General features: G+C 44.4%; 1 protein-coding gene across 2 annotated transcripts; it reads left to right on the top strand.

The window, feature by feature from the left end:
• Window positions 1-27,959, top strand: LOC112073773 (protein phosphatase 1B). 2 transcript variants are annotated; one of them, XM_024141002.2, is made up of 8 exons: window positions 1-339; window positions 15,101-15,592; window positions 15,999-16,172; window positions 16,297-16,470; window positions 24,286-24,403; window positions 25,475-25,586; window positions 25,701-25,758; window positions 27,628-27,959. In XM_024141002.2, the coding sequence occupies exons 2-8, from the start codon at window positions 15,110-15,112 to the stop codon at window positions 27,649-27,651; spliced, it is 1,143 nt and encodes a 380-aa protein (XP_023996770.1). In that variant the 5' UTR covers window positions 1-339; window positions 15,101-15,109; the 3' UTR covers window positions 27,652-27,959. The 2 variants fall into 2 exon arrangements, with proteins under 2 accessions (XP_023996770.1, XP_023996771.1); XM_024141003.2 differs by having other exon boundaries at window positions 250-339; window positions 15,098-15,592.
• Window positions 27,960-27,984: the final 25 nt, after the last annotated feature.

Here is a 27,984-nt window from a genome sequence, read left to right as displayed (position 1 = left end):
AAAGGACGAAAGTGCGAGATTCGTCTGTGTTGTCTATTATAGCTAGCTAACTATTATTGACTGCCCATATATGTGTAGAAACGTACAGAATATATATATTTTTTTGCTTGATGTGACAAACTTAGTTAGTGTCAAACATGCGTAAAAATCTACGCCATCCGAACAGGGAACCGCCGAGAAAGGAATTATCGCCACTCATCTGAGGCCAAACTCGCCGATTTTGTTTTGTCAAATAAGGAAACAAAACAAGATAACGTCAGCTAGCTCGACACATCACCACGAAAATACCCACTACACAGGGACCTCAAAAACATCTACATTCGTTTTACAGTTGGAAACGTAAGTATAAGTGAAGAGGTTTAGCTGGTGGGTCAATCGTTGTTGGCTAACTTGCTAAAGTTAGCCTAGCATGGCCTATTAGCATTTAGCTATCTGACGTTATCGCAGAGATAGCTACTCTATTGATTCTCGCATGCTGTTGTGTAACGTTAGTTTGGGTAGCAGCTAACATTAGCTAGCAAGTTAGCTGCTTTGGCTACTTGCGTTTGACTGTCAACGTCGTCTAAAAGGTGCATCAATTGTTTTCCAATTCCGTGCGTGGGCTGGGAAATGTCATTGTTTTGCCAACAATTTAGCTAGCTAGTTAGCTAACGTTAGCCATCTATTTTTCAGGTGACACCTTGCCAGTTAACTGTATCGTTTGGTTTGTTGGCAGTTGTGTTTAACGCGTTTAACCTAATCGGATCAAATTTAATATTATTAGCACAGTTAATTATATAATCGCCTCCCCCACTCCACATTTTGCTKCGCTTTCTCCTCAACTGCGTTAAATTAGCATCGCATATTTTATAACTCAGTCAGACACATRCATGCATTTGGCTAACTGACGTTAACCATTGACTACAGTTAGATAACTATCCAACTAGTTAACTAATGCAATGCTGGTGGTCTGTGATGGCCAGTCTGGGTGATTTTAGAATACTACCATAAATGTAGCTTTATAGTTTGTGACCCAGCCATGGTAGAATCTTAACCTAGGACTGGTCCATTCACCATGCTACAAACCCCTGCTACTGCACAGTTAGAGCAGGGCCTCTATGGTTTGGCGTCGGTGTAGCAGTGGGCCAGGTGGGGTGTGTTTGGCATTCTGGGGTGACCCTTGAGAGGAGCAGTGGGCGAGGTCTGTCACCTGCTGACCCAGATTGTGTAAGGTCACCTAGACTCTGACCCCCTATCTATTCTTCAGGTATATAAAGATATACACAGAGTAGTGACTCAAATAAAAATGTATTTGTCACATGCACCGAATACAACAGGTGTAGACCTTACAGTGAAATGCTTACTTATAAGCTCTTTCCCAATGATGCAGAGTTAAATAAGATAAAAACACAAGAAATATGCAGTGACTCTAGGATGGATGAGTGTTATGTTAACTTGGACAGCCCTTTAGCATTGACACAGCCCTTTAGCATTGACACAGCCCTTTAGCATTGACACAGCCCTTTAGCATTGACACAGCCCTATCTTTATCACTACTGGAACTAAGATGGAGAATATAGGGAGAAGAGACAAGGCAGGGAAATGGAGTGAGAGGATGAAAGGTTCTGTACAGGGTCGTGTTCAGGCTGAATGTAACTCTAAATGTTCTGAAACCAAAGTGTTAGACTCTGAACAGACACTGATCTTCTCCCCTGGTCCTGGAGAGATATAGGGTGTGCAGGTATTAGTTCCAGACCAGCACTAACAGACATGATTGGTTCCACTAATCAACTCCCAGCAAGATCTCGGTTAGCTGTATCAGGTGTGTTGGTGCTGGGCTGTAGATCTAATTCGACTGGATAGGTTTCCACCCATTCTGAGAGTAAGATGAACCAGTCAACAGTTTGGACACACCTACTCATTCCAGGTTTATTCTTTTTTTTTTTTTTACTCTTTTCTACATTGTGGAATAATAGTGAAGACATCAAAACTATGAAATAACACAGATGGAATCATGTAGTTACCAAAAAAATCTTAAACAAATCAAAATACATTTGAGATTCTTCAAAGTAGCCACCCTTTGCCTTGATGACAGCTTTGCACAGTCTTGGAAATCTCTCAACCAGTCTTGAAGGAGTTCTCACATATGCTGAGCACTTGTTTCCTGATTTTCCTTCACTCTGAGTTCCAAATCATCCCAAACCATCTCAACTGGGTTGAGGTCGAGTGATTGTGGAGGCCATGTCATCTGATGCAGCACTCCATCACTCTCCTTCTTGGTCAAATATACCTTACACAGCCTGGAGGTTTGTTGGGTCATTGTCCKGTTGAAAAACAAACAATAGTCACGATAAGCACAAACCAGATGGGATGGTGTATYGCTRCAGAATGCTGTGGTAGCCATGCTGGTTAAGTGTGCCTTGAATTCWAAATAAATCACMGACAGTGTCACCAGCAAAGCACCATCACACTTCCTCCATGCTTCACGGTGGGAACCACATGTGGAGATAATTCGTTCACCTACTCTGCGTCTCACAAAGACACGGCGGTTGGACTCATCAGACCAAAGGACAGATTTCCACCAGTCTAATGTCCATTGCTTGTGTTTCTTGGCAAGTCCCTTCTTTTTACTGGTGTCCTTTAGTAGTGGTTTCTTTGCAGCAATTTGACCATGAAGGCCTGATTCAAGCAGTCTATTATGAACAGTTGATCTTGATGTGTCTGTTACTTTAACTTTGTGGCATTTATTTGGGCTGCAATCTAAGGTGCAATTAACTCGAATAAAATGATGCTCTGTAGCAGAGGTACCTCTGGGTCTTCCTTTCCTGTGGCGGTCCTCATGAGAGCCAGTTTCATCGTAGCACTTGGAGAAACTTTCAAACTTCTTGGAATTTTTCAGATTGACTGACCTTCATATCTTGGTAGTGATGGACTGTCGTTTCTCTTTGCTTATTTAAGCTGTCCTTGCCATAATATGGAYTTGGTCTTTTACCAAATAGKGCTATCTTCTGTATACCACACCTACCAKGTCACAACAAAACTGATTGACTCAAACGCATTAAGAAGGAAAGAAATTCCACACYTACTTTTAACAAGGCACGCCTGTTTATTGAAATGCATTCCAGGTGACTATCTCATGAAGCTGGTTGAGAGAATGCCAAGAGTGTGCGAAGTTGTCATCAAGGCAAAGGGTGGCTATTTGAAGAATCTCAAATATAAAATATATTTGAAAAAATAACTTTTTTTGGCTACTACATGATTCCATATGTTATTTCATTGTTTTGATGTCTTCACTATTATTCTACAAGTGAAAAAAAAAAAAAAAAACTACCCTTGAATGAGTAGGTGTGTCCATACTTTTGACTGGTACAGCGTATACGTACAAAGCGGATATATATTTTTTTGTTGGTGTAATCATTCGTTGTCCACCCCCCCCCACGTGACAATAGGCCTAGCTGATTATTGAGTTGCGGCCATCAGTGGAAAACATCTGAAATATTGGTGAAGATGTGTCTAGAGTATAATTAAAAATTGAGACGTGGGGGGGGACGAAGATATAGGCGCGTTTCTCGCCAGAATGGCTCAGCTGTCTCCTGCCAATTCTGGCACATTCATCGTTTCGTTGTGTGAATTGTTTGCCCTTTTGTTTGTTTTGATCAATTCCACATTACATTTGTCACTGGTAGTAAACGTATGTAATGGGGAATTGATAAAAAAGAGCAGCTCAAGACATAGAGAAGTGAGGCAGACAGGCTGAGTAGAGATTAATTACATTTGAAAGAACATGAATTTATCATTTTTTAAAACTTTTTGTCGGCTTTGTGTTTTGACTTATTTGACAATGGAAGTTTTTGGCCTACTGCTACATTGGCCTATAGGCTGAGTTTCATGCGCTCATTTAGCCGCCAATAGATCACGTGTAATAATGTGTCCATATGGCAGAGGCTGGTGATCACGGTGTATTAATGTGTCCATATGGCAGAGGCTGGTGATCACGGTGTATTAACCACGTGACAATTATCTTGAAATAAGTAATGAAATAACTGTTCCATGAAAATGTACATATAGAAAATGATAACTGGCATGCAGATCAGTAGACATGGTAGGATAMATTGTAAGCTTCCCCAAGCTTGAAACTCACACGCCGACTATGAAGTTCTTTATAAAATATTTGCCTCCGTGTTTCCATGGTCGTATTTGCCTATAGGCTAATTTGAAGCAAGGTAAGACATGCCTCGTAATATGTATTAAAACATTCAGGTTTCAGATAATTAAGCAGGCCTATGTTTTCAAAATGCATACTGCCTCCAGCTCCCTTTTGTAAAGTGATGGTGATGCGCCGAGAGCCTGTTGACWGCACTTGAATGGTGAATGGGAGGTGCGCTTCAATTAGGCTTCCAGTTGAGAAATKAAAATAGTAGCTRTTTTTAATCATGCAAMAAAACWGTTTTWAACACGTTTGCATTTACAATTGTTGCTCAATAAATGGGCTTATAAAAGCAGGTTTTAGTCCAGCAGCCAATCAGCAGCTGCAGGAGAAATCCTGCACAAAAGCGGGCTGCGTATGATGTGCGCGTGTCATAGTTGTATAAGTCATTTTTTATTTTACCTTTATTTAACTATGCAAGTGAGTTAAGAACAAATTCTTATTTACAATGATGACCTAGGAACAGTGGGTTAACTTCCTTGTTCAGGGGCAGAATGACAGATTTTTACSTTGTCAGCTCGGTGATTTGTTTTAGCAACCTTTCGGGTACTGGTCCAATGCTCTAACCACAAGGCTACACGATGACTAATGAATACACACACGCCAATTTAATTCCACTATATTATGCAAATAGACCGATAAGCACGACGGTCAAATGTTTCCTGAACWAAAATATAAATGCAACATGCAACAATTACATAGATTTGACTGAGTTACAGTTCATATAGGGAAATCAGTCATTAGGCCCAAATCTATGGATTCCACATGACTGGGAATACATTTATACATCTGTTGGTCATGGATACCTTAAAAGGTGGGGCCATGGATCAGAAAATCAGTCAGTATCTAGTGTGACCATCATTTGCCTCACGCAGCGCGACACACCTCCTTCGCATCGAGTTGATCATACTAGATTGTGGCCTGTGGAATGTTGTCCCACTCTTCTTCAATGGCTGTGCGAAGTTRCATGATATTKGYRTGAACTRCGACACGCTGTCATACAAGTCGACCCAGAGCATCCCAAACATGCTCAATGGTAAGCAGGCCATTTTCACCTTCCAGGAATTGTGTACAAATCCTTGTGACATGGGGCTGTGCATTATCATGCTGAAACATGAGGTGACAGTGGCAGATGAGTGGCACGACAATGGGCCTCAGGATCTTGTCACGGTATCTCTGTGCATTCAAATTGCCWTAGATCAAATGTGTTGGTTGTTTGTAGCTTATGCCTGCCCATACCATAACTCCGGCCACCACCATGTGTCACTCTGCTCACAACGTTGACATCAGCAAACCGCTCACCCACACGTCTGCCACTTCTCCAGCGTGCCAGTGGCCATCGAAGGTGAGCATTTTCCCACTGAACTCTGTTACGATGCCGAACTACAGTCTGGTGAAGACCCCGGTGAGACTGTTTCTGGAAGTTTGTGCAAACATTCTTCAGTTTTGCAAACCCAGTTTCATCAGCTGTCTGGGTGGCTCGTCTCAGACCATCCCGCAGGTGAAGAAGCCGGATGTGGAGGTCCCAGGCTGACGTGGTTACATGTGGTCTGCGGTTGTGAGTCCGGTTGGACGTACTTCCAAATTCTCTAAAACGAGATTAGAGGTGGTTTATGGTAGAGAAATTAAGATTAAAATCTCTGGCAAAAACTCTCGTGGACATTCCTGCTGTCAGCAGGRTGTGTCAAGGACGGGGCCAATGGTGGGGCTGTCAACCCAAAAATGTACAGGCCCTCCTGTTGGCCACAGTGACATTTTGCTGTTTTAAAGCAAATTTCCTGCAATTCTACACATTTTGCCATTGCTTATCTGACACCGGGTTCTCCCGAGTGGCGCAGCGGTCTAAGGCACTGCATCTCAGTGCTAGAGGTGTCATTACAGACCCTGGTTCGATTCCAGACTGTATCACAACCGGCCGTGATTGGGAGTCTCATAGGGCAGCACACAATTGGCCCAGCATCGTTAGGGTTTTGGCCGGGCGAGGCCGTCATTATAAATAAGAATTTGTTCTTAACTGAGTTGCGTAGCTAAAGGTTAAATTATAACAAAATCAATGACAAAAAAACTCAAATGCATAATTTTTTAGAGTTTTAGAATCTCCCTGGTTTTAATCGTTTTTAAGTTTTCACATTAATCTTTTTTTTCACCCCGAATAATATATGTTTTTTTTTTTTACTGTTTGGACATAGGCGGCCCGGATAAACACTTAGGTGGTCTGCCCAAGACTTTCTATGCTTTAAAAAAAACTAAAATAGCAATTGTCATTCAAAAAAAAAAAATTCCGGTCCGAATGACGCAGAGGTAAAACAGTGTGCTTTTCTTCGTGAAGTTGTCAACAGCGAAAGAGAAGTCTGATTTTCGCCCTGATAGACCTAATTCTGTTACAAAAGGGTTTTATGGTAAGTGTTTTACATTGCTCTGTTACATGTCTTTTGGAAACTCACCTGTAATTGCTATTTGAAATGGKGAAAATAGCATACTGTCAGGGTAGCCTGGAGGGCTATGCGCAGCGCACCTTTGTAAACACTATATTCAAAAGTTTGTTTTATAAATAAAATTAAGAATCTCAGATGTCATGCCAATSTCAAGTATACTTACATTTAGACAAGGCTTTTTCATTGTTAAAATAGGCATACCATTTTCTTTCTCAAACTGAACWCATCAAGTAATCGAATACTAATGTCCTTTCGTATATTCGATTAACCATCCCTAGTGTGTAGGGTCTAGAACCAGGTTAGGCAGAGTTGATATATTAGATGGGCCCAGTTAGTATGGACTGGGAGACAGGCAGATGTCCTAAAGGTGAGATGCTAACTCTCGCTCCTTGGCTGGGCTTGAGGMCAGAGGGGTCTGGGCAAGATGAGCAATTTCTGCAGAAGGTTGTGTGTGTACATTATATGCCATGAGATGGGTGTGTCTGGGTGTTGGCCAGAATGACTCAAACCCAGAATGTGGTTTGGTGGGTGGGTGTGTGTGTGTTGACTGGGTGATTAAGTGAGTGGAGCCTATAGACAAGAATCAGTATATTGGAAGATTCTAAATGGATCTGTGAACAGTTTAAAAAAAGTGTATTTGTGTGTGACAACAGAGCTGAACTCGGAGCTCATTCCCTCTGCAGAGCCAGTGGATCTTGGCAGCCATGTCAGGGATTTTTCAGGATCAAAATGGGGCTTAGGTGGTGGGCGTGACCGGGCCGGGKCAGTGGGCTTGGCCAATGGCGCGGTCGCCGACTGTACATTTTTGAGCCCCTCTTGGCCRCAGAGACCAAATGTTGCCGTTTTTAAAGCAAATTTCCTGCAATTCTACACATTTTGCCATGGTTCATGCCATTTTCTTATCCTATCTGAGTGACTCAAACATAACAAAATCAATGGGGCCTTAAAAAAAACGAGGGGGGAAACATTTTTGTCATCTTAGTGCTATTATCAACAAGTTATAGGTTCATTTTCTTTCCTACATGGTTTATATCTGGATTTAGTCGTTTTAAAGGTGGACTCAGCGATATGACGTGGATGCGCAAAGTAAACCGCATAGTGGGTACATTTCAGCAACAACTAAGAGCGTTGGAGTGCGAGTCTTAACTTCGACGCTGTCTAGGTCCCCTGGCTCTCACATTGTTTGTGTGTGAAGCGAAGTATCGGTGCATGTGCACGGCTGTGTTTGACTGTGAGAGTGAAGTCTTGTATCTCGCTCATCGCAATATTTGCCGTGCAGCTTGTGCAACGTCCGCTGACTAACTTGAAATTTCCACRGAAAATGTTTTGCCACCCCTTTTGATCACTTTTCTACTTTTGTAATGCAGAAAAAAGCCTCTGTGGGAAATCTGCTTTCGGTCTGAGGGTTGAATGGTCGAGTTTGTGCTTTCGTCCAAGTGAGGGGGTGTATGTGTCTCAACAGCTATACCTATGTCACGTGTGTGTGGCAGTCCATCTTAAATGACACAGGAGAGTAAAGGGGGTTCTAAAAGGTGTTTCCCTGTCGTTTCAGGCTGGGCTATGCGACTACCTCTTACACAGTACACACACTGCTCCCATTTTGCGAGATTGTATGAACTGAGGTAGCTGAATGAAGCCTAAACTGCATAGTGAGTGTTTTATTTTTAGAGTAGTACTGCTGCCTAACATGACAGKGAGACACTGACGGRGTGGGAAATCAACACCAGCCACCAKCAAAATGCTAGATTGTCTGGTAAGAATGTATATTCTTACTAGCCACATTGGCGGGTGGTCACAGCATTTGGGAGCGTTTGTGTATATATATATATTTTTTCATAGTTCTGTGCGTATGTCAGTGCTGGAAGAGAGTCTCAAAGCTGCAGTGGTGAAAGCAGGGTGGGGTACTGCGTGGGTTCATACAATAGACAGAAAGATGGAGACCTTGCCTGCTGGAAAAGGGATAGAATACACTGTGATATATTGTTTTAACATTACAAAACCATGTGCATGTGATTTCTTGGATTGGACAAAATGTGAGTGGCTGGTGAAATTTGGGCTGTGGCTGGTGGACCACAAAGCACACCCAAATGAGGAAGAGGTAGCCTAGAGGTAAAGGTGATTGAGTTATGGGGCTAGTGGATGGTTGGAGGGGCTAGTGGATGAATGCGTAGGGATGGCTGCATAGGGGAGGGATGGATGGATAGATAGTGGGAGGGATGGAGGAAGGGGCTAGTGGATGGATATGGAGGGGCTAGTGGATGGATGGAGGGGCTAGTAGGGAGGGATGGATGGAGAGGCTAGTAGAGGGAGGAATGTATAGTTGAAGTCGGAAGTTTACATACACTTAGGTTGGAGTCATTAACTCGTTTTTTAACCACTCCACAAGTTTCTTGTTAACAAACTATAGTTTTGGAAAGTTGGTTAGGACATCTACTTTGTACATGACACAAGTCATTTTTCAATTGTTTACAGACAGATTATTTCACTTATAATTCACTATCACAATTCCAGTGGGTCAGAAGTTACACGAAGTTGACTGTGCCTTTAAACAGCTTGGAAAATTCCAGAAAATGATGTCATAGGTTTAGAAGCTTCTGATAGGCTAATTGACATCATTTGAGTCAATTGGAGGTGTAACTGTGGATGTACTTTAAGGCCAACCTTCAAAGGCTTGCAAGCCGAAGAACACCATCCCAACCGTGAAGCATGAGGGTGGCAGCATCATGTTGTGGGGGTACTTTGCTGCAGGAGGGACTGGTGCACTTCACAAAATAGATGGCATCATGAGGCAGGAAAATTATGTGGATATTTTGAAGCAACATCTCAAGACATCGGTCAGGAAGTTAAAGCTTGGTCGCAAATGGGTCTTCCAAGTGGACAATGACCCCAAGCATACTTCCAAAGTTGTGGCAAAATGGCTTAAGGACAACACAGTGGAGGGAGGGATGGATGATGCAGGGGCTTGTGGAGGGAGGGATGGATGATGCAGGGGCTTGTGGAGGGAGGGATGGGATCGATGCAGGGGATAGGGGGGGTGGATGTGGAGGGATGGATGCAGGGGCTTGTGGAGAGAGGGATGGATGCAGGGGCTTGGGGAGGAGGGAGGGAGGGATGGATGCAGGGGTTAGTGGAGGGATGGATGGGCTAGTGGGTGGAGAGGGATGATGGCTGGATGGAGGGTGTTTTCATGGATAACATTAGCAGTGGAGAGGAAGAAGGGTGAAAGAGATAGAGGAGGAAAGTTAAAGATATGATTAGAGCCTGCCAATTTATTATTCCAAACAATGTTTTTGAGATAAATACAAAAATGAGGCAAGCAATGGGAATCTGTTTTATCTAATAGTGTACTACTTATTATTCAAGATTGGAAAGGAAGGAGAAGGAAAAATTAAGGGAGTAAAAAGAGTGAAGCGAGTGTAGAAGAGTGAGGTGGTAAAGAGAAGTAAGACGAGTGAAGAAAAGAGGAGAATAAAAAGTTAAGAGTATGAAGAGTGACRCAAGGAGAGTGAAGAAGAGCAGACGAAGGTACAATGGCTCTTTCCAMGAAAYAGAAATGCACTTTTTATGACATGAGAGAMTTTCCATTTATACTCTYRGGTCCAGACAATAGTTGTTCACTGCACCCTTTGTAATTCCTCTCTGCACCCTTTGTAATTCCTCTTTCATTTGACAGCCGGGGAAGAACGGCAGTGGTAGAACATCAACAGACGAAAAAGCATAAAGCCTCTCTGATTGCCCGTGTTGGTATGCCCTCTGTCACCACATTCTTCAAGAAGGYAGAGCCTTCCCAAGAAGAATATGATTTAGCTGTGCAGGAGGGTGTCTTTGTATACCACACTATGATACATAATCATAGTTAATGATCTATGGACTGTACAGCACAACTGACACGGAAGCTTTATGAGTCAAAGTKTACATGTGCTAGGACAAAATGTGACGCCACAGTGAGTAACGTGTTAGCACCATGGGCAWCTTCTTTGGCAAACACAGGACCTAGACCAGGTTGAATGYGTGTCCCTGTCCATTGATGCGTCCAATCATGGACATGTAAAGCTGCTGCCAATAGTAGTMAGATATWTGATGGCAGCACATCTGTGGAAACAAAACTGCTTGATTTTGTTGAATTGAATGGAGAAACAGCAGGGGAAATTGCAGCTGAGGTCCTGTTGGTCATCCAAAAATGGAACCTGGAARACATTCTCTGCCGACAACACAAATACCAACTTTGGTGGACTGAATAGGCTGGGGAGGGTCAATGTCCATACCAAAGTTAAAAATGCTCTGCAGCGGGAGGGGATTGGCTTAGGTTGTCCTGCACACAATTCATAACACGGCCAGAACAGCTTTGGATATGATGTTRAGTACCTGCTCACAAAGATATTTTCATATTTTCACGTCAGAGTAGAAAGACAGAAGAGCTTTTGTGAGTGTGTTGGACAGGAGTACCATAACATTTTAGGACACAGCAATGTTCGCTAGCTGTCCATGCTCCCTGCTCTAGATAGTGCTGAAAATGTATGTGCGATTTAAATCMTTTTTTCTTAAGACAAATGCCCTGTTGTCCTGCGAACAATGTTCGAAAAGCCACTGACTGAACTTTGGCTGGCCTTTGTCCATGGAAACTTGACTGTATTCAATGACATGATCAAGATGCTTGAAGGCCAGCTGCAATTGTGAGAAACGTTGAGGCAAAATTKACTGCAAGACTGATGAGGACTTCTGAGAGAGCTAGAGGAAAATGGAGCCATGTCTAAAGAGAGCTTTCTCAAAACATCCCAATTATTCTTCACTATGGCTGTGAACTACTTGCAAGCATGGGGAAAGCACACAGATAATCTAAAAGATTTACATTGAGGTTGCCTTTTTAAAAGGAGACAATGTGAAGAGATCCAGGAGACTGCAGGACAAATACCCCAATGTGACCAGCAATGTGGATGCATTGTTTGACAAGGTTACTGGCCTGCAAGAGTTCCTGAAGGGGAGATCGATTGAAGAATGGAAAACATCTGAGACACCGCTTAGTCAGAGATGGAGCACGGTGGTTACCCACTACAAAGGGAATGACATCCCACACACTAACTTGGCTAGATTAGCATCTGTTGTCATGTGCTTACCTGGAAGTAATGCACCAGTCGAGAGAGTGTTCTCCCAAATTTAATGATATATGGACAGCAGCAAGAAATAGGTTCACTGTTCCTACCATCAAGGCCATGTTTATTGTGAAGACAAACTTCTACCTCCCCTGCCAGGAGTTCATGGACAAGCTGGCCAAAGACAGAGCAATCCTGAAGAAAATACATTCTTCTAAGAAATAKACAGTTGAAGTTGGAGTTTAAATGTATTTGACTAAAGTGTTTCACAATTTCTGACATTTAATCCTTGTAAAAATTCTCTGTCTTAGGATCACCACTTTATTTTAAGGGACTGTGAACATGTCAGAATAATAGTATATAGAGTGATTTTTTCATCACATTCCCAGTGGGTCAGAAGTTTACATACACTCAATTAGTATTTGGTAGCATTGCCTTTAAATTGTTTAACTTGGGTCAATATTTTGGGTAGCCTTCCCACAGCTTCCACAATAAGTTGGTGGAATTTTGGCCCATTCCCCCTGACAGAGCTGCTGTAACTTAGTCAGGTTTTGTAGGCCTCCTTGCCTGCAACGCTTCTTCAGTTCTGCCACACATTTTGTATAGGATTGAGGTCGGGCTTTGTGATGGCCCTCCAATACCTTGACTGTGTCGTCCTTAAGCCATTTTGTCACAACTTTGGAAGTATGCTTTTGGTCATTGTCCATTTGGAAGACCCATTTGCGACCAAGCTTTAACTTCCTGACTGATGTCTTGAGATGTTGCTTCAATTATCCACATATATTTCCTGCCTCATGATGCCATCTATTTTGTGAGCGTTTGGATTGCTCTCAGGATGAACCAGACTTGTGGTCTACTTTTTCTTCTGAGGTCTTGGCTGATTCTTTTGATTTTCCCAGATGTCAAGCAAAGAGGCACGAAGTTAGAAGGTAGGCCTTGAAGTACATCCACAGGTACACCTCCAATGACTCAAATGATGTCAATTAGCCTATCAGAAGCTTCTAAAGAGATACACAATTTTTGTCATTTTCAAGCTGTGTAAAGGCACAGTCAATTTAGTGTATGTAAATGTCCGACTTGAACTGTACGTATTAGGTTGGTGTAAGTATTATATTATGAGTTACCAACCTCATCTTATTTCTTTATTATGTTTATTATTATTATGTATTTCACATTCAGTTGAAATCAGAAGTTTACATACACTTAGGTTGGAGTCATTAGAACTCGTTTTTCAACCACTCCACAAATTTCTTGTTAACAATATAGTTTTGGCAAGTCGGTTAGGACATCTACTTTGCAGGACACAAGTCATTTTTCCAATAATTGTTTACAGACAGTTATTTCACTTATAATTCACTGTATCATAATTCCAGTGGGTCAGAAGTTTACATACGACAGTTGACTGCTTTTAAACACTGAGGAAATTTCAGAAAATGTCATGGCTTTAGAAGCTTCTGATAGGCTAATTTGCCATCATTTGAGTCATTGGAGGTGTACTGTGGATGTATTTCAAGGCCTACCTTCAAACTCAGTGCCTCTTTGCTAGGTAGCAAACGCTGGCTAGCTAGCTATGTTAGCATCGCTAGCAAATGACTACACACCAGAGTCGTGGGTCTGCAAAATCAAACAAATGGTTTTGAACGCATGACAATCATGTTGGACATTGTAGTGGCGCTATTGCTGTTTGGTTAGTTTTTTGGTTAGTGACATTGCGAATATCATCTTTTGGGAATTTAACTCTGATTTAATTAGCTATGTATCTAATCTGGTTTCGGTATGAGAATGGGTGTCCCAAAGTCCCAAATTCCCACAAAATACTGCAAGAATTTGTGTGCTCATGGATACGGAGCCCCAGAAGTATTAAATCTGTTAACGGATTAGGAGCCACTCCCTTCAAAATATCACGGCCTCTTGCCATATGGATATGGCACATATCAATATCGCAATTTTTATCAAAATTKGATTAATCGTGCAGCCCTACATTGACCCAATAGCAGCCTCACCTAAATTAMATTTCAGAGGGAAATCTAAATCAATATTAACATTTTGAGACGCCGTAGCTAGTATGAACTTCGTCAAAATGACAGATTTCATGAGTTTTTATGTTTTTGCTTAGGAGATCTTAGTCGTGCAATTTTACATCTAACTAAGATGTTTGCAGTATTTCGCCATGAAAAAACGTGCATGAAAACGAGTCGTCTCTCGTTGAATGACAACAGACTTTATTGAATAATCCTTACTGTTGACCAATCACCCACGAAGGGGTGTAGATTTATCCTCAGAATTTCGGATTGCCTCCAGAATATTTTTTGCGTGCCCGAACAACCAAAAAAAAACCTTGCCAAAGTCCAAAACATCATAATATATCCACGAACTCCACCGAACTGTTTCGGCTGGGAAGCACGCGGACACCTTAAGTCTCCCTCGCGTCTCTTCTCTCTCACTGTGTACAAAAGAAGACATTGCTTCTTCTATGCAAATGTTGTTGATCACAACAATAAAATAAGTCACAAATGAAAGGGAAAATTGTTTTTCATCTGTAGCCCCATGAAATCAGCCTATTCACCTGCATTGTGAATAGGCCTAGGCTACATCTTGATTTACGCAGTTTATCAATAGATTTACTGTTCAAATAAATGATTACTAGGAACAAAGTAATTGTATGAACCAAACGTCAGGTCATTATTGCCAACAGTGGAAATGGTAGCACCAGTGGAGAATTGGTAGCACCAGTGGAAATGGTAGCAACCAGTGGAAATGGTGCACATGGGATGGTAGCACCAAGTGGAAATGGTAGCACAGTGGAAATGGTAAGCACCATAGCAACCAGTGGAAATATTAGCACCTGTAGCAACAGTGATATTAGCATGTGCACCAGTGGAAATGTAGCCCAGTGAATGGTAGCACCAGTGGAGTGTAGACCAGTGGAAAGTAGACCAGTGGAAATGGTAGACCAGTGAAACTGGTAGCACAGTGAGAATGGTAGCACCAGTGAATTAGCGTGATGATTAAGCACCAGTGGAAATGGTAGCACCAGTAGAAGTGACTATTAGCACTGTAGACAGTGGAATATTAGCACGTGTAGCACATGGAAATAATTAGCACCGTAGCACCATGAAATGGTAGCACCAGTGGAGAAATGACGCACACATGGAAATGAAGCCCAAGTGGAAATGTAGCACATGTGGAAATAGTAGCACATGTGGAAATTGTAGCACCAGTGGAAATTGTAGCACCAGTGGAAATGGTAGCACCAGTGGGAAAAGTTAGTCTAAAACCTGTACCTCATGGACATAAAGGCGAAGTGTCTAGACTTCCTAAAGGTAACATTGACATATTAACGTATGACTATGTTGATAATGTACCTTATGTACTCTGTCTGTCAGCAGTGTGTAGGTATGGGGGCGTTCCTGGACAAGCCTAAGACCGAGAAGCACACGGCCCATGGCCAGGGCAACGGGCTGCACTATGGGCTGAGTAGCATGCAGGGCTGGCGGGTGGAGATGGAGGATGCCCACACTGCCATGGTGGGCCTTCCCCAAGGCCTCAACGACTGGTCCTTCTTTGCCGTCTATGACGGGCACGCCGGCTCCCGCGTCGCCAACTACTGCTCTGCCCACCTGCTGGAGCACATCCTGTTAGGGGGGGCAGAGTTCACCCCGGGGATGGGCTCAGTGGAGGGCGTTAAGGATGGGATCCGCGCCGGCTTCCTGAGGATCGACGAGTACATGCGCAACTTCTCGGACCTGCGGCATGGGTTGGATCGCAGCGGCTCCACGGCAGTGGGTGTGCTGCTAAGCCCCTCCCACCTCTACTTCATAAACTGTGGCGACTCCCGGGCCGTGCTGAGCCGAGAAGGGCGAGTTGGATTCTCTACACAGGTACAATACTACGCACTAGACCAGGACTCTCCAACCCTATTCCTGGATAGCAACCGTCCTGGAGGTTATCACTCAAACTCTAGTCTAGAGCACCTGACTCTAATAGTTAGCTGGTTGATGTGCCTAACCAGGTTAGTTACAACTGGGGTTGGAGTGAACCTACAGAAGAGTAGCTCTCCAGATATATAATGGTCCAATACTGTACACACACACACACTACACAGGTACAATACTGAGGGTGAGTAAGGGGAGAGGGTGGGATTGATGAAGAGACTGAGCGATAGTAACATTAATCATATATTTTTAGGGGATCAGTTTGAGCTGGGTGAGGTGCAGAATCTCTAATCTTGATCATGTCATGAGTAGTTATTTGGGATGCACATATGACCCCCCCCCCCCCTTTTAGGACCACAAGCCGTGTAACCCCAGAGAGAAGGAGCGTATCCAGAACGCAGGGGGGTCAGTGATGATCCAGAGGGTGAATGGTTCCCTGGCCGTGTCCAGAGCCCTGGGGGACTATGACTACAAGTGTGTGGATGGGAAGGGTCCCACAGAACAGCTGGTTAGCCCAGAGCCAGAGGTGTGTTTTTAAAAAGCCTTTATTACTGTAGCATGTTGATTGGAACAGCTTATAGTTCTTTGTCCTTGTTGAGGTGTGTGTGTGTGTGTGATCTCTCAGGCTGAGGTGTGTGTTCCTCCCCCAGGTGTGTGTGTTGGAGCGTGCTGCGGAGGGGGATGAGTTTGTGGTGCTGGCGTGCGATGGGATCTGGGATGTGATGTCTAACGAGGAGCTGTGCGACTTCGTCAGGTCCCGGCTACAGGTGTTTGACGACCTGGAGAGAGTCTGCAATGCTGTGGTGGACACCTGCCTGCACAAGGTACACACCACACAATGTTTCTGCCACTGTTTCTTACGACAGAAAAGAGCGTCTGGAYATCAGAACAGCGATTACTCACCTCSAACTGGACAAAGATGTTTTTCTTTAATGAGTCWGACGCAAAGGATTTATTACTGCAATTGGACCAGGCCCAAATCCTCGTCATTCGCATGAAGAGATGGCACTGATACAGGGSATACAGATCCGGGTACCTTGTGAGAATTCGTTGGCGAGTGGGTAACCCGCCTCTTCCATTATATAGGCCAACATGAAATCATTGGAGAATAAACTGGATGAGCTCCGTTCGAGATTATCCAAYCAAAATTGTAATCTCTTATGTTTCACCAAGTCGTGGCTGAACGACGACATGGATAATATACAGTTGGCTGGGTTTTCCGTGCATTGGCAAGACAGGCTAGCTACCTCTGGTAAAATGAGAGGTGGTGGTTTGTGTCTATTTGTCAATAACAGCTGGTGCGCGAAATCTCATATTTGAGGTTTTGCTTGCCTGAAATAGAGTACCTCATGATAAGCTGTAGACCACACTATTTACCAAGAGAGTTTATCTATGTTTTTCGTGTCTGTCTATTTACCACCACAAAGCGATGCTGGCACTAAGACCCCACTCAACGAGCTGTGTAAGGCCATAAGCAAACAAGAAAATGCTCATCCAGAGGCGGCGCTCCTAGTGGCCGGGGACTTTAATGCAGGAAAACAAATCTGTTTTACCTAATTTCTGCCAGCATGTAACATGTGCAACTAGAGGATAAAAAAATCAGTAGACCACCTTTACTCCACACACAGAGATGCATACAAAGCTCTCCTTCGCCCTCCATTTGGCAAATGACCATAAGTCTACCCTCCTGCTTACGAACAAAAACTGAATCCGGAAATACCGTTGACTCGCTCCATATGAAAGGGGTCCGATGACGCAGATGCTAAACAGGACTGTTTTGCTTGCACAGACTGGAATATTTACTTTACCTTTATTTAACTAGGCAAGTCCGTTAAGAACAATTACTTATTTTCAATGATGGCCTAGGAACAGTGGGTTAACTGCCTTGTTCAGGGGCAGAAYGACAGATTTTTACCTTTTTAAGTTTACCTTTCGGTTACAAGTCCAACGCTCTAACCACTAGGCTACCTGCCGCCCCGGTCTACCTTGGTGAGGCAGAGGTCCTGAGTTCCAGCCTCGGTATGACCTAGTGAGGCAGAGGTCCTGAGTTCCAGCCTCGGAATCCCCCAGGATTCATCCAATGGCATTGAGTATACCACATCAGTCACGGCTTCATCAATCAGTACATTGGTGACGTTGCACCCACAGTGACCGTACGGACATACCCCAACCAGAAGCCATGGATTACAGGCAACATCCGCACTGAGCTAAAGGGTAGAGCTGCCGCTTTCATGGAGCGGGACTCTAACCCGGACGCTTCAAAGAAATCCTGCTATGCCCGCCGACGAACCATCAAACAGGCTAAGATTGAATCCTACTACACCGGCTCTGACACTAGTCGGATGTGGCAGGGCTTGCAAACTATTATGGACTACAATGAGAAGCCCAGCCGTGAGCTGCCCTGTGACACGAGACTACCAGACGACTTAAATKATTTCTATGTGCGCTTTGAGCCAAGTGAAACCGAAGCATGCATTAGAGCACCAGCTGGTGCGGACGACTGTGTGATCAAGCGCTCCATARCCGATGTGAGTAAGACCTTGAAACAGGTCAATATTCACAAGGCTGCAGGGCCAMATGGATTACCAGGACGTGTACTCGGAGCATGTGTTGACCAACTGGAAAGTGTCTTCACTGACGTTTTCAAACTGTCCCTGACCGAGTCTATAATACCTACATGTTTCAAGTAGACCACCATTGTCCCTGTGCCCAAGAACGCTAAGGTAACCTGCCTAAATGACTACCGACCTGTAGCACTCATGTCTGTAGCCATGAAGTGCTTTGAAAGGCTGGTCATGGCTCACATCAACACAATCATCCCAGAAACCCTAGACCCACTCCTATTCACATACTSCCMCAACAGATCCACAGATGATGCAATCTCTATTGCACTCCACACTGCCCTTTCCCACCTGGACAAAAGGAACACCTAGGTGAGAATGCTGTTCATTGACTACAGTTCAGCGTTCAACACCATAGTGCCCTCAAAGCTCATCAATAAGCTAAGGCCCCCGCGACAGAAAATCTCACTCTGCAACTGGATCCTGGACTTCTTGATGGGCCCACCCCCAGGTGGTAAGGGTAGGCTACACATCTGCCATGCTGATCCTCAACGTTGGGGCCCCTCCTGTAGTCCCTGTTCACCCGCGACTGCGTGGCCAAGCACAATGGGGCTGTGGTGGAGCAAGTCTAGAGCTTGGTGTCCACATCACCAACAAGCTATCATGGTCCAAACACACCAAGACAGTCATGAAGAGGGCACGACAACGCCCATTCCCCCTCAGGAGACTGAAAAGATTTGGCATGGATCCTCAAAAGTTGTTATATAGCTGCACAATCGAGAGCATCCTGACTGGTTGCATTAACGCTTGGTATGGCAACTGCTCAGCATCCGACCGCAAAGCCCTACAGAGGGTAGTGCGCACGGCCCAGTACTTCACTTTGGCCAAGCTTCCTGCCATCCAGGACCTCTATACCAGGCGGTGTCAGAGGAAGGCCCTAAAAATTGTGAGTCTCCAGCCACGCAAGTCAGACTTCTCTCTGCTACCGCATGGGAAGTGGTACTGGAGTGCCAAGTATAGGTCCAAAAAAGTCCTAAACAGGTCCTTTCTACCCCAAGCCATAAGACTGCTTAACAGTAATCAAATACCCCCCCCCCCCCCCTTTCTTTTACGCTACTTGTTTTATTCAATGCGTATTCATACTTCTACCTACATGTACAGTTGAAGTCATAAGTTTACATACACCTTAGCCAAATACATTTAACGTAGTTCTTATAAAAAAATACAATTCCTGACATTTAATCCTAGTAAAAATGTACTGTCTTAGGTCAGTGAGGATCACACCTTTATTTTAAAAATGTGAAATAATAGTAGATTTATTTAAGCTTTATTCTTTCATCACATTCCCAGTGGTCAGAAGTTTATATTCACTCATTTAGTATTTGGTAGCATTGCCTTATTATTTTTTACTTGAGTCAATTGTTTTGGGTAGCCTTCCACAAGCTTCCCACAATAATTGTGGAATTTTGGAATTCTGACAGAGCTGGTGTAACGGAGTCAGGTTTGTAGGCCTCCTTGCTCGCACCGCTTTTTCATTCTGCCCATAAATTTCTACATGATTAGGTCAGGGCTTTGTGATGGCCACTCCAATACCTTGACTTTGTGTCCTTAAAGCCATTTTGCCACAAATGGAAGTATGCTTGGGGTCATGTCCATTTGGAAGACCCATTTGCGACCAAGCTTTAACTTCCTGACTGATGTCTTGAGATGTTGCTTCATATATCCACATAATTTTCCTGCCTCATGTGCCATCTATTTGTGAAGTGCACCAGTCCCAGTTATGTCAATAAAGACTTGTTTAACTGTGGATATAGATACTTTTGTACGTGTTTCCTCCAGCATCTTCACAAGGTCCTTTGCTGTTGTTCTGGGATTGATTTACACTTTTGCACCAAAGTCCGTTCATCTCTAGGAGACAGAACGCGTCTCCTTTGCATGCGTATGATTGCTGCGGTCCCATGGTGTTTATACTTGCTACTATTGTTTGTACAGATGAACATTACCTTCAGGCGTTTGAAATTGCTCCCAAGGTTGGAGGTCGTAATCTTTTTTCTGAGTCTTTGCTGATTTCTTTGATTTTTCCAGTGATGCAAGCAAAGAGGCACTGAGTTTAGAGTAGGCCTGAAATACATCCACAGGTACACCTCCAAAATGAGTCAAATGATGTCAATTAGCCTATCAGAGGCTTCTAAAGCCATACATATTTTCTGTAATTTTCCAAGCTGTGTAAAGGCACAGTCAACTTAGTGTATGTAAACTCTGACCCACTGGAATGTATGCTGTATGTGAATAATCTGTCTGTAAACAATTGTTGGAAAAATGACTTGTGTCAATGATTGTCAAAAAGTAGATGTTCTAACAGACTTGCCAAAACTATAGTTTTAATTATGGCTGCAATCCGTTAACGGGATGATATGACAACAGCCAGTGAAAGTGCAGGCGCCAAATTCAAAACAGAAATCTCAAATTAAAATTCCTCAAACAAATCAAATCAAATGTACACTGCTCAAAAAAATAAAGGAACACTAAAATAACACATCCTAATCTGAATGAATGAAATATTCTTATTAAATACTTTTTCTTTACATAATTAGATGTGCTGACAACAAAATCACACAAATTATCAATGGAAAACAAATTTATCAACCATGGAGGTCTGGATTTGGAGTCACACTCAAAATTAAAGTGGAAAACCACACTACAGGCTGATCCAACTTTGAGTAATAGTCCTTAAATAAGTCAAATGGAGCTCAGTAGTGTGTGTGTGTGTGTGTGCCTCCACGTGCCTGTATGACCTCCCTACAACGCCTGGGCATGCTCCTGATGAAGGTGCGATGGTCTCCTGAGGCATCTCTCCAGACCTGGACTAAAGCATCCGCCAACTCCTTACAGTCTGTGGTGCAACGTGGGTTGGTGGTGGAGCGAGACATGATGTCCCAGATGTGCTCAATTGGATTCAGGTCTGGGGAATGGGCGGGCCAGTCCATAGCATCAATGCCTTCCCTTGCAGGAACTGCTGACACACTCCAGCCACATGAGGTCTAGCATTGTCTTGCATAGGAGGAACCCAGGGCCAACCGCACCAGCATATGGTCTCACAAGGCTGTAGGCTCTTCTCTCACCAATGGCAGTCAGGCTACCTCTGGCGAGCACATGAGAGCTCTGCGGCCCCCAAAAAATGCCACCCACACCATGACTGACCCACCGCCAAACCGGTCATGCTGAGGATGTTGCAGGCAGCAGAAGTTCTCCACCGGCTCTCCAGACTCTGTCACGTCTGTCACATGCTGTCGCTCAGTTGAACCTGCTTTCATCTGTGAAGAGCACAGGCGCCAGTGGCGAATTTGCCAATCTGCCAGAGAACACCAAAAGCCAAACGTCCTGCACGGTGTTGGGCTGTAAGCACAACCCCCACCTGTGACGTCGGCCCTCATACCACCCTCATGAGTCTGTTTGACCGTTTGAGCAGACACATACACTTTTTGGCCTGCTGGAGGTCATTTTGCAGGGCTCTGGCAGTGCTCCTCCTTGCCAAAGCGGAGGTAGGCCTGCTGCTGGGTTGTTGCCCTCCTACGGCCTCCTCCACGTCCCTGATGTACTGGCCTGTCTCCTGGTAGCGCTCCATGCTCTGGACACTACCTGACAGACACAGCAAACCTTCTTGCCACAGCTTCGTTGATGTGCCATCCTGGATGAGCTGCACTACCTGAGCCACTTGTGTGGTTGTATAGACTCCGTCTCATGCTACCACTAGAGTGAAGCACCGCCAGCATTCAAAAGTGACAAAACATCACCAGGAAGCATAGGAACTGAGAAGTGGTCTGTGGTCACACCTGCAGAACCTCCATTTGCCATTGCCTATAATTTCCACCTGTTGTCTATTCCTTGCACAACAGATGTGAAATGTATTGTCAATCAGTGTTGCTTCCTAAGTGACAGTTTGATTTCACAGAAGTGTGATTGACTTGGAGTTACATTGTGTTGTTTAAGTGTTCCCTTTTTTTTTGAGCAGTGTATTTTATATACCTTCTTACATCAGCAGATATCTCAAAGTGCTGTACAGAAACCCAGCCTAAACCCCAAACAGCAAGCAATGCAGGTGAAGAGGTGGCTAGGAAAAACCCTAGAAAGGCCAAAACCTATAGAAGAAAACTAGGGAACCAGGCTATGAGGGTGGCCATCCTCTTCTGGCTGTGCCCGGTGAGATTATAACAGAACATGGCCAAGATGTTCATAAATGACCAGCATGGTCAAATAATAATAATCACAGTAGTTGCACCAAATCAGCACCTCAGGAGTAAATGTCAGTTGGCTTTTCATAGCCGATCATTATGAGTATCCTACCCTCCTGCTGTCTCTAGAGAGTTGAAAACAGCAGAGTCTGGACAGGTAGCACGTCCGGTGAACAGGTCAGGGTTCCATAGCCGCAGCAGAACAGTTGAACAGTTGAAAACATACATGTATCTTATACCATTTTAAAGGTAATCTTGTTGTTAATCCCTCAAGTGTTGATTTCAAATAGGCTTTTCAGCGAAAGCACCACAAACCAGTTATGTGTCACCACCAACTCACAGAAAAATTCAGCAATTTTCCAGCCAAAGAGAGGGTCGAAAAAGCAAAAATAGAGATAAAAATATCACTAACCTTTGATCTCATCAGTCATGACACTCATAGGACTTCATGTTACACAATACAATGTTTTGTTTGATAAAGTTAATATTATATACAAAAAACTGTGTACATTGGGCCATGTTCAGAAATGCCTCAAAATATCCGGAGAAATTGCAGAGAACCACGTCAAATAACATAAATACTCATATAAACTTTGATGAAAGATACATGTTTTACATAGAATTACAGATACACTTTGTCTTAATGCAACCGCTGTCAGATTTCAAAAAGCTTTACGGCAAAACACAATATTCAATAATCTGAGAACAGCGTTCAGCCACAAAAGCAAGCCTACAGTTACCGCCAAATTGTGCACTTAACAAACTCATAAAAAGCATTATAAATCTCACTACCTTTGCTGATCTCGTCGGAATACACTCCCAGGACTCCCACTTCCACAAGAAATGTTTTTGTTCGGTAATGTCCATTTGTTCTAAATAGGTACTTTTGTAGCGTGTTTGGTTAACAAAATCCAAGTCAGGAAGCGCGTTCACTTAAACCTGACAATGTCCAAAAATTCCGTAACAGTCAGATGAAACACGTCAAAAGATGTAGTATTGAATGTTTTAACAAATCTTGAATAACGTTCCAACCGGAGAATTACATTGACTTAGATGAGCGATGAATCAGATCTCCCTCATGTGAACGCGCATGGTCAAAGAATGGTCAGGTCATGGCAGACCTGACTAATTCCCCTCTCATTCGGCCCCCCTTCACAGTAGAGGCATCAGACAAGGTTCTACAGACTGTTGACATCTAGTGGAAGCCGCTAGGAAGTGCAAACTCATCCATATCTCGCTGTGATGTCAATAGGATCTGGTTGAAAAACTGACAGCCTCAGAATTTCCACTTCCTGTTTGGATTTTTCTCAGGTTTTTGCCATATGAGTTCTGTTTATCTCACAGACATCATTCAAACAGTTTTAGAAACTTCAGAGAGTTTTCTATCCAATACTAATAATAATAGTATATTAGCAACATGACTGAGGAGCAGCCGTTTACTCTGGGCACCTCTGCACCTTTCATCCAAGCTACTCAATACTCACTTGCCGCCATAGAAGTTAACAAATTTGTGGAGTGGTTGAGAAACGAGTTTTAATGACTCCAATCTAAGTGTATGTAAACTTCACTTCAATTGTACATATTACCTCAATTAGCTTGACTAATCTGTACCCCGCACATTGACTCAGTACCCCCTGTATATAGCCTCGTTATTGTTATTATTGTACTTTCTTTTTACTTAGTAAATATTTTCTTCATTATTTTTATTTTCTGCATTGTTGGTAAAGGGCTTGTAAGTAAGCGTTTCACAGTAAGATCATCACCTGTTGTATACAGCACATGTGACCTATACGATTTTAATTGACGTTCTAACCCTCTGTCTCTCTGTGTGTGTGTGTGTGTCCAGGGCAGTAGGGATAACATGAGTGTGGTGTTGGTGACTTTACCGGGAGCTCCCAAGGTGTCTGAACAAGCTCTGAAGAAAGAGGAGGAATTGGACAAATACCTGGAGACACGTGTAGAGGGTGAGAACACGCACATCCTCTCAGAGCTTGGACACACTGCACCGAAGACCAGCTATCGCTAGCTGTCTCTGCGGTGTGTTTTAGCCAGCCGCCCTATCGCTAGCTGTCGCTGCGGTGTGTTTTAGCCAGCCGCCCTATCGCTAGCTGTCGCTGCGGTGTGTTTTAGCCAGCCCCCTATCGCTATGCATCCGTCCTTGCTCTGTTTTTAGCCAGCGCCCTATCGCTAGCTGTCCTGCAGTGGTGTTTTAGCCAGCCCCTATCGCTAGCTGTCTCTGCGTGTGTTTTGCCAGCCGCCCTATCGCTAGCTGTCGCTGCGGTGTGTTTTACCAGCCCTATCCAGCTGTCTTTGCGTGTGTTTTAGCCAGCCTCCCTATCGCTCGTCTCTGCTGTGTGTTTTAGCCAGCCGCCCTATCGCTAGCTGTCGCTGCGTGTGTTTTAGCCAGCCGCCCTATCGCTAGCTGTCTTTGCAGTGTGTTTTAGCCAGCCCCTATCGCTAGCTGTCGCTGCGGTGTGTTTTAGCCAGCCGCCCTATCGCTAGCTGTCGCTGCGGTGTGTTTTAGCCAGCCGCCCTATCGCTACGGTCTCTGCGTGTTTTTAGCCAGCGCCCTATCGCTAGCTGTCTTTGCGTGTGTTTTAGCCAGCCCCCTATCGCTAGCTGTCGCTGCGGTGTGTTTAGCCAGCCGCCCTATCGCTAGCTGTCGCTGCGGTGTGTTTAGCCAGCCGCCCTAATCGGGCTCTAGGCTGCTCGCTGCGTGTGTTTTAACCATGCCCCACCGAGTTCGTGCGGTGTGTTTTTTAGCCAGCCGCCCTATCGCTAGCTGTCGCTGCGGTGTGTTTTAGCCAGCCGCCCTATCGCTAGCTGTCGCTGCGGTGTGTTTTAGCTAGCCGCCCTATCGCTAGCTGTCGCTGCGGTGTGTTTTAGCCAGCCGCCCTATCGCTAGCTGTCGCTGCGGTGTGTTTTAGCGAGCCACGAGCAATGGCTGTTTGCGCCGATTCAACATGTAGAATCTGTTCAAAGGCAACCGGCTGTCCATCTTTCTGTTTCCACTTTAACCCTGTGTCTGTCCATAGACTTGCTGGGTGGCTGTGGAGAAGAGGGGGTTCCTGACCTGGTGTCTGTTCTGAGGTACATCGCCTCTGAGAACATCCCCAACCTACCTCCTGGAGGAGGCCTGGCCAGCAAGTAAATATTACACACACGCACACTGAAGAAATGTACTTCATTGTCCATTTTCTTTTCAGATCAATCTTCACTAATGCACACAAACGATAATGTATAATCTGTGTGTGTATTCAGACGCAGTGTGATCGAGGCGGTGTACAGCAGGCTGAACCCACACAGAGAAGAGGAAGGGGTGAGTAACTCTCCTTTGACCCATGACCTCCCACCTCCACAATTACCCAGCCCAGTCACAACAGCGCCACCCTCTGGGCCGGAGTGTGAATGGGCTTCGAGGACCTTCGATTACCAAGCGTGATCAAAATGGAGTATTTGATCTAGAGTCAAGACTTTGTTTCACATGACATGAGAACTGCTCCCTGATGTTCCTGCCATGTCCAAACCTTTTAGAAAATACCACCAAAGTCCAGGACGTCTTAAGAACGGGAACTAGCTATATGGCGTAGTCTAGTCTGTCCATACTGTGTCTGTTTTGGGAGTTGGGACTCGTAGTGGGGGATTGGAAGGCACTGGTGGCTTCTCTCCTCACTGGACAAAGACGATGTCACTATGGGTAGCTGGCCACAGGGGTAGGGCTAGTATGGTGTGAGAAGCGTTCGTGTAAGTGTGCGTGCGTAAGTGCGCGTCATTTCCGCCTGCACCACCGGGAGCAGTATCGCTCGGTGCTGGAGGAAATACAGCCCACACGTGAGGAATCCTCCTCCTTTACCGCAGATGACCTCCCTGACTCCCCATCGCCCTCCCCGACCTTAACCCGCCGTCGTCGAGACGCCAGACCCCCCCGGGACGCAGAGAGAACCAAAGACACGGCCCCTCCAGCAGCTCTGGCAGACATCGACCAACCAGATCCTCCGGCGGCTCCGAAAGAGTTMGTCCAACTAGATCCTCTAGCTGCAGACCTCGACCAACCAGCCCCCCSCATCCGCGCTCTCAGACACCATAATGGGACAGATAGAAAGATGATTGGTCTAAGTCTAGGGGCCGATCATGTATGGACCTCTACCCGACTGAGTGAGAGGAGTTCGCTCCTCTACTGGACTGGCATTTATAAAAGCACAAGTTCCCATAAACCACCTGTCTGTGTCTGTCTTGCCTGTCTGTCTGGTCGGCCGTGCGTGCCAGTGTGTGTATTTGGTAGAATGTGTGTTGAGATGTGTGTGTCCACTTCAGTACTGTAAGGTCCTGTTCTACTTCAAAATTCAGGAAAATACAATGTTCTAAAAGAATGCAAAGTTCAAAATATAGAAGTTTTTAAGATACTTGCTTTTCAAAAAGTGTGTCCCYTATCATTGTTGTATTTCTAAATACTGAGTTGTATTTATCTCAGAATATGGCACTTAGTACATGAGGGCAACAAGGCACAAAATGATGTGTGTATCCACGTTTTACTATACGTCTGAGTACCAGAAGTCCTCACAAGAATCGTAAACTAACTCAAATTGAGAGAACTGAGGACATTTTGCCAGTCCTCACTTGTAAAAAGGCTATTATGGGGGGGCTGAATCTGTTCCATACAGCGATTTGTGAACAAATAAAATAATAAAAGTGATTTGATTTTAATCATCATAATAAGATCTGTATCTGATTTGGTTTGTCTCTTGTCTGTCAGATTTGGTCGGTGTCTGACAGTCTTTCTGTTCTGATTTATAGAAACACTTTTTCCTGTAAACATTCCATTGTGGGTCAAATGGCTCTTCACGTGCTGAATAGTGTACAGTGATTTCCTATTACATGGCATCCTGGCATTTCTAGCATACTCAGTACAAATGTTATATTCTTGACAAAAATCCTATTAAATGGGATGTAGCCTAGTATGAGAATTGAGACACAGCCGGCCTTTCAGTAGGCCACCGTCAGATGAGTCCAAGATCGACTCATCCCACCTATTGACCCACATTTCGACCCCTCATATTCTTAGCTCCTGATGCACACACACACACACACACACACTTCTCAACATCAGTACGTAAATAACATCAGATTTATATTGTATTTCCTATGCCACCTCATAAACACCTTCTCTCTGTCCCCCTCTTTCTCTCAGTGTGATCTGGAGGACCACTGGTAGTCGTGGTAACGGCGACCCCKGTCTCCTCCTGTGATTGGTCTAGCCACCCAGAGGGGGAGTTGCCTCCTCCACACGCCCAGTGGACGACGTGCATGTGTGTGAGGACGAACCCACACACACGCTCTGCTGTTACCTGGGAGGAGTGTGTTTTTGGAGGCGGTTTTAAGGACTGATGAAACGTCAGGAGGGTAGAAGATGGTTTTTACCTTCCAGGTTTTCTGGTGTTTTATTCTTTTTTTTGTTGATGTTGTTGACATTGATCACCCGACTACACACGGACATGAGGACCTGAGGTGTATTTGTGTATGTGTGTGAAAGAAAGCTTTGAGGTGG

Source organism: Salvelinus sp. IW2-2015, unplaced genomic scaffold (genome assembly GCF_002910315.2).
Source record: "Salvelinus sp. IW2-2015 unplaced genomic scaffold, ASM291031v2 Un_scaffold2359, whole genome shotgun sequence".
NCBI classification, from domain to species: domain Eukaryota; kingdom Metazoa; phylum Chordata; class Actinopteri; order Salmoniformes; family Salmonidae; genus Salvelinus; species Salvelinus sp. IW2-2015.
Note: the sequence above shows the minus strand (reverse complement) of the source record. Positions and strands in the feature narration are given on the sequence as shown.